The 14,479-nt window shown below is 37.9% G+C and overlaps 1 protein-coding gene across 2 annotated transcripts in view; it reads left to right on the top strand.

Annotated features, from left to right (window-relative positions):
- The first annotated feature begins 7,733 nt into the window (after positions 1 to 7,733).
- The window catches only part of DNAAF4 (dynein axonemal assembly factor 4), an 82,402-nt gene continuing 75,656 nt past the window's right edge, over positions 7,734 to 14,479 (top strand). Inside the window, exons 1-3 of one of the 2 annotated variants that reach the window (XM_068551925.1) lie at positions 7,734 to 7,927; positions 8,324 to 8,471; positions 12,649 to 12,782. In XM_068551925.1, coding sequence (XP_068408026.1) covers positions 7,805 to 7,927; positions 8,324 to 8,471; positions 12,649 to 12,782 — 405 coding nt within the window. In that variant the 5' untranslated portion in view covers positions 7,734 to 7,804. The remainder of the gene's footprint in view (positions 7,928 to 8,323; positions 8,472 to 12,648; positions 12,783 to 14,479) is intronic. The other variant, XM_068551920.1, reaches the window with a different exon arrangement.

Below are 14,479 nucleotides of genomic sequence, written 5' to 3'. Positions count from 1 at the left end.
CTGATCAAATAACATTATGAATTGATGCTCTAAGGTATCCCTTTGTTACAAACATATAGCAATGATAAATATAAAAAGATACAATTGGGTTCAAAACCAACATAAATACATCCCAGGACAAGAAATAAAGAAAAAAGCATAAATGATAACGAAGCAGCATCCTGCCTGACTCTGAGTCCAAAGCAGAAATTTGCAGTCAAAAATTATAATCTGGAAAAAAAAAAAAAATTATAATCTGGCAGGGTAATGAGGTCTAAAGTGCTACTACATTTCAAAACTTAAGAGATGCAATAACACAATACTTAATGGGAAATGTATAGCTTTAGATAATTTTTAAGCCCCAAATATAATGCTAAGTGTTGATCTCAAGAGGATAAGAGAAGAATAAAAAATCCTAAGGAAAGTAGATGGAAGGAAACAGTAAAGAAAATAATAGGAAATAAAATAGAAAACAAACACTAGAGAGGAATAATAGGGCCACAAATAGGCGATTTTTATCTTTAAAAGATAAAAGATTTTATTTTATTGGGTTGGCCAAAAAGTTCATTCGGGTTTTTCCGTAAGATGTTATGGAAAAACCCAAATGAACTTTTTGGCCAACCCATATTTAAAAGATTAATAAAATTGATGAGCCTCTGGTGAAACTGATTTAAAAAAAAAATGGCTGACAGAAATAACAGGAATGAAAAAAGGGCAAAAAACATAGCACTGCTTTAAGCCTGGAGGGAGCTGGGATTCCTCTGCACTGCTGCCCCACACGTGAAAAAGGTTAAAAAGCAAACCTAGCTCCAGCTGATACCTGGGACTCCAGCTTATAGGCCTAAAGTGGAAGAAGTGCACAGTTTTGTAATTTGCTCAGTTGATAACTGGTGTACAGTATCACCAAAGAATTCGAAACTAAATTAGCATGTAACACTTGGCTGAATTGGAGTCCCTAGGACGCAAGTTAGAGGCAACTTAAAACTGCTAGAAAGGAAAGGATGAACCTAGAGGAAAGAAATAAAAATAAAAGGAAAGAAAAAAAACCCAACCCACTCTAAATCAAAATTTCAAAACATATGAAGAAAACTAATGATAAAAACAGCCAACCAACATCCTTTAAAATTTCGATCCACTCAAGATGAAAATGACAGCATAGCCTGAAAAAGGCTTTAAAGAGAAGTACCATTCAGGATCCTGAAAGGTAAACTAAAGAATAAAAATTAAAATTACGAAACCCAGTATGTAGATATTCATTCATTCAACATTTACTGAGTGTTATTTATATGTCAGGCACTGTAGTAAATGCTAAGAATATAGCAGTAAATCAAACAGACAAAAATCACTACACTCATGAAGTTTTTATTCTGTAGAGACAGAAAATAAGTAAACTAAAAGTCTATTAGAGAATAAGTGCTAAGAAGAAATAAAAAAGGGAATGGGATAGGAAATGCTGAGCCTGGTAGGGTGAGAGGTGCTAGATCAAATAGTAAGAGTATGTTTCATTTCGTAAGAAACTGCCAAACTGTCCTTCAAGTGGCTGTACCATTTTGCATTCCCACCAGCAATGAATGAGAGTTCCTCCACATCCTCACCAGCATTTGGTGTTGTCACTGTTCTGGATTTTGGCCATTCTAATATGTGTGTAGTAGTGGTATCTCATTGTTTTAGTTTGTATTTCCCTGATGACATATGATGTGGAGCATCTTTTCATATGCTTATTTATCAACTGTGTATCTTCTTTGGTGAGGTGTCTGTCAAGGTTTGGCTCATTTTTTAATCGGGTTGTTTGTTTTCTAATTGTTTCCGTTTTAAGAGTTTATGTATTTTGGATAACAGTCCTTTATCATATGTATCTTTTGCAAATATTTTCTCCCATTCTGTGTCTTGTCTTTTCATTCTCTTGATAGTGTCACCCACAGAGCAGAAAAATTTTATTTTAATCAAGTCCAGCTTATCAATTATTTCTTTCATGAATCATGCCTTTAGTGTTGTATCTAAAAATTTATCACCAAATTCAAGGTCATCTAGATTTTCTCCCATGTTATCTTCTAGGAGTTTTATAATTTTGCATTTTACATTTAGGTTTGTGATCCATTTTGAAATCACTTTGTGAAGGTTATAGCCGCTATGCCTAGATTCACTTTTTTGTTTGCGGATGTCCAGTTGTTCCATTTGTTGAAAAGACTATCCTTTCTCCATCACATTGCTTTTGTTCCTTTGTCAAAGATCAGTTGACTATATTCCTGTGGGTATATTTCTGGGTTTTCTATTCTGTTCCACTGATGTATTTGTCTATCCTTTCACCAATACCACACTGCCTTGATTATTGTTCTTCAAACTTGATCTATAAATTTAATGCAATCCCAATCAAAATCCTAGCAAGTTATTTTGTGGATATTGACAAATTGATTTTACAGTTTATATGGAGAGGCAAAATACCCAGAATAGTCAACACATTACTGAAGGAGAACAAAGTTAGAGGATTGACACTAACCAACCTCAAGACTTGGCACAAGGTTGGCTAAGTCTTCTTGGAGATTTCTAGGGTGGTAGTATGTCTGGCTTTATAGAATGAGTTAGGAAATACAGTCTCTGCCTCTATCTTCTGAAAGAAACTGTAGAGAATTGGTATAATTTCTTCCTTAATGTTTGGTAGAATTCACTAGCGACCCCCATCTGGGCCTGGAGTGATCTGTTCTGGAATGTTATGGATTATCGACTCAATTTCTTTAATAGATATAGGCCTATTCAGATTGTCTATTTCTTCTGGTGTGAGTTTTGGCAGATCATGTCCTTCAGGGAATTGGCCCATTTCTTGTAGATTATCAAATCTGTAGGCATAGAGTTGTTCATAGTATTCCTTTATTATCCTTTTTATATCCATGTTGTCTGCAGTGATATCCCCTCTTTCGTTTCTCATATTAGTTATCTGTGTCCTCTCCCTTTTCTTCCTTAGGTAACCTGGCTAGGGGCTTGTTGATTTTATTTTCAAAGAACCAGATTTGTTTTATTGATTTTCTCTATTGATTTCTTATTTTTAACTTCATTGATTTATGCTCTAATTTTTAATTATTTCATTTTTTAATGCTAGTTTGGATTTAATTTGCTTTTCTTTTTCTAGCTGCCTAAGGTAGAAGCTTAGTTGATTGATTTTTAAATCTTTCTCTAATATATGCATTTAATGCTGTAAATTTCTCTCTAGTCAGTTAAACTCTGATAAAACCCTAGCAGGTTAGGCTCTGGTTAAATAGTTTCTCCCGAGGTCAGATCTTGCTAAGAACAAATGCTCTGGCATATTTCAGAATGGTTCCTTTTCCCATCCCCCTGCTGGGAGCATGAGAATATTTTTTGTGCAGTATTCACTGTGTGAACCTGGTAGAACTTCAGGAAGTAAAACTCACAAAAGTGTTGAGGGCTCCCTGATGACTGGGTCTCTCAGACTTGCCCACAGTGGGCCTCCAGCAATTTGTCAACTACATTCAGGTTTTCCCACCTTGGCACTAGTTCCCACGGAGGTTTCTGCTCTGATGGGTTGTGATTCTCTATAGATACAATCTTTCCCATCAGGGGGGCAGGGGTTTGCCCTGTGACCTCACTTTTCTTGTGGAGCTAAGAAGAGTTGTTGATTTTTCATTTTGTTCAGCTTTTTACTTGTTGGGATGGAGTGGTGACTTCCAAGCTCTGTACATGCCAGATCAGAAACTAGAAGCACTTAAAATTTTTTTAAAAAACTGATATGCTAAACCAAGTCTAATAGGAAAAATCATTGAGATCTATACTTTGTAAATGTCAATCTAAGATATTTGGGCCAAAAATAAAAGGAAAAGTATAAACGGATAGTTCACACTGTCTACACGAGCTCTACCTATATATTCTTGTCTAACTGTAAATCACATTGTGTTTTTCTAAAGCGCAAATTTAAAATAGTAAAATAGCTAATGCATTTAAAACCTAGTACCTAGATTTTGCTCTTGAAAGCTATTCCCCATTAAAAAGAACTAATGGTTCTTGGAGAATGACTGATTCCCTTTCCTAGAGGAGAAAAAAAAAAGGAAAAAAATTCAAAGTGGGTCTAAATCATTTTTGTTCCAAGAATAAAGGATTTTGAAAAGGCTTAAAAAAGTTCTGGGGTGGTGTTAAAAAAGTCATAAATCAACCTTTCCCAATGGCCAAATTTGACAGTTTGACCATCAAAAAATAAACAAATTTTAGTTAATTCATTTTAGGTGAAGAATAATAAATCAGATTTAATTTTTGCTTCATAATGTACATTTTCACTCCCTAAGAGCCTCACAATACATAAGGAGAAAATAAGGACCCTTCTCTATTATAGAGCTTGTTTTTAAAAATTTTACTTTAATTTTGTAATATTTGTTACATAAAAAATAATAGATATTTGTATATGTACGTTATGAATCAAAAGATGAATAAGGCAAATCCATCACCAAAATTAGAGAGGGAAAAAAATTGGCAATTTCTTTGATGGTCTCTGATGGCATGCTTTGTTGTGATGAACAAAATCAAACAAAAAATAATTTGGGGTGTTCTCTCGATTTTCCTAGGGAACCAGCCAATAGGACCTGGACCTCCTGTCTTCCAGTGGGAGGGGCTGCATCTGACGCAGCTTGCCAGGATACTAGTAATTTTTTTCTTCCAACTAAATCTTTCCATGTGAATCAAGGTCTCCAGATATTGGGTAGCTGGCTTTCACAGATAAGTCTTATAAATAGTTTGCACCTAAACCAAGATTGCCTGGGTCCCAATAACTTCCCTCCCAAAAAGGTTCCTTTCATGTTTACCCTATAAGAAGGGAGAACAGCAAGGGGATGGAATTCCTCTCCTGTAATGCAGAGCTACACTGCAGATCAAGCATAGTGCTCTGGCCCCAGTGTGCTTCTCCTTGGGATGATGGGAGAATGGGGAAACCTGTGTTTTTTCTTGGCTTTGTAAGTTTCTCCTTTCCTCCATGAAAACCTAGCTCTTAACCTAGTGGGTCACAGACTTTGGTATGTATCAGCATTACCTGGTGGGCGTGTTAAAACACAGATTGCTGGGCCTCAGTTCCAGATTATCTGGTTCAGCAGGTCTGGAGTGGGGTCTGGGAATTTGCATTTCCAGCAAGTCCCCAGATGATGCTGATATTGTTGTCAGGGGACCACACTTTGAGAAACTTTGTCTTAATTCATGGTGTGTCTATGTAGAAATCAGCTTTTCTGGCTACCACAAAGGGTGTCATTTGCAAGACTTTCACCTAGGAGTTAACCATTACCCTTTCTTACACCTTAACTTTCCTTTACGAATCCTTAACCAACAAATTTGGTTTTCATTATTTTCAAGTTTTATAAAAATGGCATTGTTCCTTAAGGGTCTTATAAGACTTGCTTTTTTCCACTCATCCATCCAATGTAAAGTAAAATTAATTCATTTTTACTGTTGTATGATACTCTTTTGTATGAATATACCTATTGATAGATATTTGGCTTGTTTTTAGGTTTTTGCTAGAAGCTGCTATGAACAGTTACTTCTTTACCCAGTCATAGAGTTACCCTCTCTTTAATAAAGGGCCCAATCTAGAGGAAACCCTCCCTCCCTTAGATCTTCCCTCCAGTTCTGACACCCCCTTACTGAGACACTCAATGTGGTGTGTGCCCAATGACTAAATAAGCTCAACTTGTTCAACTACAGGTGCCCCTGTGGTCTTTGACTGAAGGGCATTGAAAATATATATATCTTGCCATTCTTTATTGTGCCTTTTGGTGAGCACCAGCTCTTCATTTTAGTTCAAGTTTTCAATCTTTTTCCTTTAAGGTAAGTGCTTTTGATGTCATACTTAAGAAATCCTTTCTTACTCCAAGATCATACAAACACACATGCGTATTTGTGTATGTGTATATATAAAATATATATATGTTTTAAGCTTGTATGTCTTTAGTTCATCTGAAATTCATTTTTGTGTGTGACACCATATGCATGTAGAGAGCCAATCCCATTTTTTCCCATATGGTGACCATTTCTCCTAGCACCCAATGTATTCAATAGTCATTCCTTTCTTTGCTTTTCCCCATTTATGTGCACAGTCACTTTTGCCATATATCAAATTTCCATCCACACTCGGGTTAGGTTAAGATTTTTTGATTTTTAAATCTAATAGGAAACAGATTAAGACTTTTAAGACTGAATTAGTTTCAAGGCTTGTGAAACACTTTTTAGGTAAGTACCTGTCTTGAAACAATGTATAAAGATTAATGGTGTTTTAAATTGGTATCAGCTGATGTAACGATTCAGCAATAAAACTGATCAAGTTTTTTAAAAAAAAGATATAATTCACTCAGAGTGTAAAAAGTTTCATAAGACTGGTAGTCAGGAGAACAATTTCACCACAGAGATTTGTATGTGCTTAACAAAATGATTGCTAACGAATTTTTCTGAAACTCCCAAACAGAACAAAGTATCCTTTTTATTTTCTATACATACATTGTATCACTTGTGTTTTTATGTAGTGGCAGAATCTACACTTTAACATTTTATATAACAGGAATGCATAAACTCTGTCTTTTGAAGACACAGGAGAGTTTGAAACAAAAGGGGGAAAAATGCCAAAAGCAACATAAAAAAGAATCTACAGGATTGATTGTTAGGTTTCTCCGATTAGGAGGACAAGGGAAAAGAAGTCTAACATGGCCCCAGTATTCAAAGTTACGGAACCTTGAGATGATGAACAGCTGACAAAATTAGGTAAGGTAGTGAGGGGTGCTCTGTTTGGGGGGTAAAAGATGATTTTTTTTCCTCCCAATGTCTGCTGCTCCTTAGCTTTCCTCAAGGACTTATTCAGGAGCTTTTAAATTTGTATTAATGACTTCCAAAAGTAAAATGTTAAAAAATCCCCATTCCTAGGTGGCAAATAGTTTGTAGATGGTTAATTTTCATGTCCTTTTTTTTTTTTAACATCAAATTCCAGTAATTTATAAACTGTGTCTCCAGAAAGCATCCCAAGGAAAGAAGATTGGAATGGGAGTTATGGGGTCAGGATCTTAATCACAGTTCAGCCACTAATCCATGTGGCAATGGGGTTGGGTATATGGATCTCAGATTCCTTAAATACTGCATGTGGGAAGACCACATGATCTTCAAGTTTCCTCTCAGCGCTAAAGTTACAAGTCTCCTTAAACAACTGTAAAACATATCCGTGTCAATTCAACTTATCCTACAGTTGAGTTGCAGCCAAGCATTCGCCAGATGAGTCATACGGTCGTTTCTCCCCAGTTCTCAAACCAAGGAGCGAACCCTACCTACATGCTTGTGACGGGCTTACGGTTGATAGGATTTTAAGGACTACAATAGTACAGGCAAGCTCCTAGGCCAGAACGTCAGTATGAGCAGGAAATTTCCAAAACAGGAACACCAAATGGTGCTAACTTCTACAGCCTCCGTCAGAACAAACAAAAGGCCAGGGCTGCAATGGCGCGTGGACGTCGCACCTGCTTCTCGCGGGTCGCGCTTTCCCACATCCTTTTCTGCATTTTCAAGCGTGAAGCTCTTTTCTTGCTTAAGCGGAAGTGGGTCTGCTACTTCGCAGATTCGCTTGGACTGCGGGTAAGAGATAAGACCTCAGGTAACGGTAACGCTCCCGCCAGGGGCGCCCAAGCAGTAGCGAGGGGAGTCCGCAGGTCGACCGCAGTGACGCGCCCGGGGCACGCTGGGAACGGGGGGCGAGGAGGCCACGGCCCGGCCTGACCCGGAAGGGCTGGCCTGTGGTAACCCCGGCTTCCCTAGCAACCGAGCGGGCGCGCGTCTTCCCCAGCCTCTTCGGAAGCCTCCCGGGATGCCCCTGCAGGTTAGCGACTACAGCTGGCAGCAGACGAGGACTGCGGTCTTCATCTCTGTGCCCCTCAGAGGCGTCAGCGTCAGGGACGCGGACGTGTTCTGCACGGAAAACTATCTGAAGGTAGGAAAGCGAGTCGTGCCTGCCGGGGGGGGCGGGTGTTGGGGGGCCGGGGGTGTGGTCCGAAGCGGCTGCAAGGGCGCGGCTGTGGACATGCACAGGCGCGTCCTTGCAGATAAGCGTCCTAAAATTTTAGTCCTATTAAAAATAAAACAAAGCAAAACAAACAAAACAAAATACGAATCCCATACAGGTGACACCTCGTCTGTAGACAGATGTCACCAGGTCAGAGATTATTTTATCCAGGACTTCCTCATATGCCGTGCTTTTATCGTGACCTGGAATAAATTTATAGCAGGAATTTAAGAAAATGATTTTGGTCTCTATCACTTATTTCTTAACGGGTGTGTCTTTCATTTGTGTAACTAAATTGACTTCCGTTTTACCCCTTCTGAATAGGTGAACTGCCCTCCATTTTTATTTGAGGTGTTTCTCTATGCTCCCATAGACGATGAGAGCAGCAAAGCCAAGATTGGGAATGACACTATTGTTTTCACTTTACACAAAAAAGAAGCGGCCGTGTGGGAGACCCTTTCTCTGTCAGGTGGTAAGTTCTTTACTAAAAGACGTTCAGCTGGCTGTGCTTTTTTTTTTTTTTTTTAAGATTGATTGATTGATTGATTGCTATGTTGGGTCTTCGTTTCTGTGCTAGGGCTTTCTCTAGTTGCGGCAAGCGGGGGCCTCTCACTATCGCGGCCTCTCTTGTCGCGGAGCACAGGCTCCAGACGCGCAGGCTCAGTAGTTGTGGCTCACGGGCCTAGTTGCTCCTCGGCATGTGGGATCCTCCCAGACCAGGGATCGAACCCGTGTCCCCTGCATTGGCAGGCAGACTCTCAACCACTGCGCCACCAGGGAAGCCGTGGTTGTGCTTTTTATACTTTATACCATTTAAAAATTTCTCTTTTGAAATTTATGTTGCTATTCTAGGAAAACGAAATAGACACATAGCATGATTTAAAAGAGTTAGTGCTTCAGCTGCCTCTTAAAATAAATCACCTAATTCCTGAGTAATCTAATTACTCAAAAATTAGAGTCCATTAATACTAGCTTTTAAAGGTTGTGGGCTCCTATCTTCAGGGGATAAGGCCTCCCAATATGGCCTTTATTTAGCACTCATTTTGTATTAGGCATTAGTTCATCTGTTAATCCTCACAACAATCTATCACTTAGGTACCCCCCCCCCTTTTTTTTAAGGTGGAGCTACTGAGGCACAGAAGGGTTGAGTAATTGCCAAAGGTCACACAACTAGTAAGTGGCAGACTAGAAGTGCAGTCTTAGCAGTTTGACTCTAGAGCAGTGTTTCACCTACGGAACTTTTACAGAATACAGATGTCTGAATCTCACCCTAGACCAATCAAATCAGTTTCTGGGAGTGAGACTGAGACCTACGTACTGGTAGTTTTTAAAATGCTTTTTGGGAATTATAATGTACAGTCCAAGTTGAGATCCCCCATTCTCTGTACTCTTAATCAGTACTCTATTCTTCTGCCAAGATCAGCTTTGTGGGTCAGTAATTGCCCTATACTGCTTTAGCTCTGTTATCTTCCTCCCTGATCTAGTTGTCATGTTTTCTTGTGTTTTTTATCTACTGCCTGAAATTTCTCTTAGGTCTTTGGCGTTAAGCCTTGAGTTGGGACTATTGAGAATGGGGAAACTGCAGCCATTCTTTATATTAATGTTTTCTTGGTATCTTGCTGTGGAATTTAATTTTTTAATACCTAGGACCAGGTGGAATTTTTCTCTAAAATGTGGTATTCAGCTCAGAAAATACTGGTTAAGGTAGGTTACCATAGCCAGCTTACTTTAGTTCTTTATTGAGTCCCAGAATAACTGAGGAGTTTTTAAAAACCAGATACCTGCTCTCCTACCCCTGCCTTCCTTTTTGATTCAAGTCTGAGATGGGGCCTGGGAATATGTCATGAAACACACCCAGGGTGTTCTGACTTCGTACCTAAGATTAAATGTAAATACTTTGATTTATTTCAGCTGTTGTTGATAATCTTAATTTTGAAGTTAGATGGGACCAGAACCATCATCTATTAGAATGGCTTCTTTTAAAATAAACAGATTGGGGGTTGAGAACTCCCCAGGTGATTATGATGCCTGGCCAGGTTTGAGAACCACTGACTTAAATGTTTGTTTGTGTGTGTGTGTGTGTGTGTGTGTGTATGTATGTCTTGATTTCCCCAGGTAACGTTTTGTCCACCAACTTTTTAGGCTCTAAAGAAGAGTCATATCCGTAAACGTGTTACTTTCCCCTGTTTCTGACATGAAACACTTTCTTCTCTGTCAAATTCCCTTCTTAAACTGGTTGGCCACCTTATCCAGGAGTGGGAAGGGAATTTTCTAATCATAACCTTCCTCTCTGATTTAGATATCTGCTTTCAGTGCACAGGTGCTTGAGTCTTCTCTTTCATGGTTATATGGTCAACGATTCCAAATTTTGACCATTTAAACTAAGAGTTGGCAAACTTTTTCTGTAAAGGACCAGATAATATTTTGGATTTTGTGGGCTATGTGTTCTGTGTCACAATTACTCAGCTCTGTTATTGCAGCACAAAAGCAGCCATAGACAATAGGTATTTATAGGCGCTGAAATTTCAATTTATTCTAATTTGTATATGTCATAAAGTATTACTATTCTTTTGATCTTTTTCAACTATTTAAAACTGTAAAAATTATTCTTAGCTTATGTGCTGAAAGAAATCAGGGAGCAGGTTGGGTTTGACCGTAATTTGCCAGTTAGACTAATCAAAACAGTCTTAAAACTAACTTATATAACAAGTAATGAACATCGATTTTACTTCAGAAACCAGGTTTGAGATTCTTTTAGAAGTCAAACTCAGTTTCACATGCAATTCAGTGAAATTGTTTAACAATCTTTTTTTCACATGCAGTATTGTGGAGCTCCAGTCTATACTCCAAGCCTGCCTCCCTCATTATTCAAAACATACTTGCTCCATTTTTTTCTGAAGTTCCTTCTTGATCCATTTTTCATTTCTTTTAGATGTGGAACATTTCACTTGGAAACTTGATTTTCTTTTAATTATTTCTGCCCCTGAAACTGGTCCAACTGTCTGCCACTTTGTTACTAAACAGGAGGTGGTTTGGGGAGAGACTTCTGAACTAATTTCAGTCCTAATTCCCAGCCAAGATCTTGGATGGGTAAAAATTCCATACTCTTTACTTATTTTTAACTGAAATTAATATTCCCTTCAACTATGAATGTAGACAACAAACAACAGTAGTGTCAGTAAAAATCACAAATATGTTCACATCACAGGTACCTCTATCTTTTATATGTACTACTTTGAAATTATAGTATTTATTAGACATTTTGCTATGTATTATTTAATGCATTAATAAAGAAGCACATACTTGTATGTCACAAATTTATTTTTTAAAATTTTGTGTTTTAATATAACTAGTTTTCTTTGTGTATTTTTTCATATATTTTAAAACTCTATGAAGGTGTGTATAAAGCTTTACTAGTCATCCCTCCACTCCTGCCCTTCTTATCACTCCCCTACTTCACACTCTGCACCCAAGTTTCCTCTCCCCTCCTGTTTTTTTTTCTTCAAAGTCTAGATCCCTTCCTTATCCTTCTTCCCCTAAGCTAATTTACCCCCTAATGGATCACAGCCTGCGGTTTCTAAAATACTGAGTGACTGAATAAAAAATAATTGTGAATGGTAAATTCTGTATATAACATGTCATGTTACTTTGTAATTTTTACTAAGGCTGGCTCTGTACTCTTCATATGTATCACTATAAATCACCATTTATATTTTTGAAGGTGATTGATTATATCAGATGGTCTCAACCCATCTTCTCTTCTAGGAGACCCCCCAGAGATGATTTATTGTGATCAGGTTTATAAGCAAATAGTTCTAGTTTCTCAACAGAGAGAGAGAGGAGAATAAATGTGTTCTCTTTCCTCCCATCTTGTCCCCTCCGGCTCCCTTTCCCTCTCCCCCTCCCACTCATTCCACACTCCTCTCTCTCCCTCTTGTGACCCTCTCTTCCTCTCTCTCCCCTCTCTCCATCCTCATTCCCTCTCTTATTTCCCCTCTCCATTGTTCCTCTTCTCTCTTATTCATATCCTCCCTCTCTGTCTCTCTCTCTCTGTTTATCTCTCTCAGTGCACAAAGGCATGCATTCTTTTTTAAAATTTTATTTATTTATTTTTGTCTACGTTGGGTCTTCGTCGCTGCGCGTGGGCTTTCTCTAGTTGTGGTGAGCGGGGGCTACTCTTCGTTGCAGTGCACGGGCTTCTCATTGCGGTGGCTTCTCTTGTTGTGGAGCACAGGCTCTAGGCGCGGGCTTCAGTAGTTGTGGCACATGGGCTCAGTAGTTGTGTCTCTTAGGCCCTAGAGCACAGGCTCAGTAGTTGTGGTGCACGGGCTTAGTTGCTCCGCGGCATGTGGGATCTTCCCGGACCAGGGCTCGCACCCGTGTCCCCTGCATTGGCAGGTGGATTCTTAACCACTGCGCCACCAGGGAAGTCCCAAGGCATGCATTCTTTACTAATTCATTACTGTTACAGTTACTTGCTTACCTTTTAATATTAGCTTCTTGACCAGTTTAATATTGGGAAATGTTTTCACTTCTCCATGTGAAGTTGGGTCCAAAAACATCTTATCCCAGATCAGTGTGTAAGCAGTTTCTCCTAAGTAAAACAAATTCATCATGATCCTAATTTATTGATATTCCTTATGTTTTAGTTGACAAAGAGATGATGCAAAGAATAAGGGAGAAATCTATCCTACAAGCACAAGAAAGCGCAAAAGAAGCTATGGAAGCAAAAGCTGGGGCAAGGCGGGAAGATCAAAAATATACACTAAATGTCATGATGAAGGTAAGTTGCAGATTGATAGGAAAGTCCTTTAATTAAAGATACAGTAATTGCACTGATAATTTGTTGCAACCACTGTACTTCCTCACCTTTTTTGTTCATACTTTGGTTACAGGCCTTGCTGTGTTATGTAGGCTATCTACTATTGATGTGTATTTCTGAAAATCTGTATGAAAGTTGAGAGTATAAGGTTGAACAATAGATTTACTTGTTTGAGGGAAATTGTTCTATTTCCAGGGGAATAAAACAGTTATAAGGTTTTATGCTGTAAGTGTTTTACTTCTTTTTTTAATCTTGGAATTATTGGACATGATTATTTAAAACAAGAAAAGCATGGATTTAACACTAAATATTGACCAATTAATATCTTTTAACTGTTGAGCCTTTCAAGTTAAATCTTTAATCAGCAATATATTTTTTGAGATATAATTCACATACCATACAGTTCACCCATTACAGGCTTACAAGTCAGTGGTTTTTAGTATATTTAGAGTTGTAAAACCATCACCACAATCAATTTTAGAACATTTTCATCACCCGAAAAAGAAACCCTGCACTCATTAGCAGTCACTCCCCATTCCTCTGAACCCCTAGCCCTAGACAACCACCAATCTACTTTATATCTCTATAGGTTTACCTATTCTGACTAATTTTTACAGATAATTTCCCATCAAATTCTCAATTTTGACATTTTGAAATGATTAAGGAATCTATAATAAGCATTATCTCATCAAGAGTCCTATGGACTCATGACTGTTCTTTTGCATTTGGATCACTAGTATTGTTTTTATAATCAACAGTTCATAATTCCAAAGATTTCTCTGCTTCTTTTATCATTTTTACTTGACTTTTAAATATCACCAATCGTTAATATACTTTGTTTTTTACTTAATAATTGAAAACGTGGTCATCCGTCCAAAGATTCCTGCTTTCTGTATACTTGATGAGTTCCACCTTTTCTTGATCATGTTATCAGTACTATCAAACTTTGGATCTTACCATTTTCCTGAATTTTAAAAACTAAAATCAAAATACTATAAAATTTGTGGCAACAGATAAGTATTTACTGAACTAATAAAATAGTTAAACAATGGCACACACACTGCTGCACTGGTAAATATAACGAAGCTGAACAATTGATTGGCAGGCAGTACCACAATGCTATACCTTGAAGTTATTCATCTACTGACATATGAAAGCCTGACTTCGGTAGTATTTGGAAAGGTGCTTTAGGGGCATTAGTGTATAAAGAATGAAGCTATAGATCACATTGAAGTGATAGAACCTATGAAAGTCTATACCCTATACTACAAACTATTCATTTTGTCTGTCTCTTTCCCTGAGCAGTGTTGAGAGTTGAGACTACATTTTCTTTCATCCTTATCATAGCAGTTGCCAAGTAAATAGTAGGTGCTCAAACAGTTGAATGAATTAATGTGAATATATTGTTCGAGTACCCTATAACCATAGTACAGTTCTATTCTGGTGGATAGATGTAGCTATTTTTACTCTGTCCAATATTAGACACCATTCAGAAAAGAGCAAAAAAGAATTTTGATGTTCCATTAAGAGCAAATGAAGAGATATGATGACAAAAGGCAACTCCTTATTAGCTTAAACCATAAATTAGCTTAAAACTTGAATTACATATACCACAAAATAATAGGTTTTTTTTAGTAGTAACCTTTTCTTTTTAAAAT

The sequence above is a fragment of the Eschrichtius robustus genome, chromosome 1 (assembly GCF_028021215.1).
Source record: "Eschrichtius robustus isolate mEscRob2 chromosome 1, mEscRob2.pri, whole genome shotgun sequence".
Taxonomy (NCBI): domain Eukaryota; kingdom Metazoa; phylum Chordata; class Mammalia; order Artiodactyla; family Eschrichtiidae; genus Eschrichtius; species Eschrichtius robustus.
The sequence above is the reverse complement of the archived record's forward strand: the minus strand, read 5'-3'. Positions and strand labels throughout refer to the sequence as shown.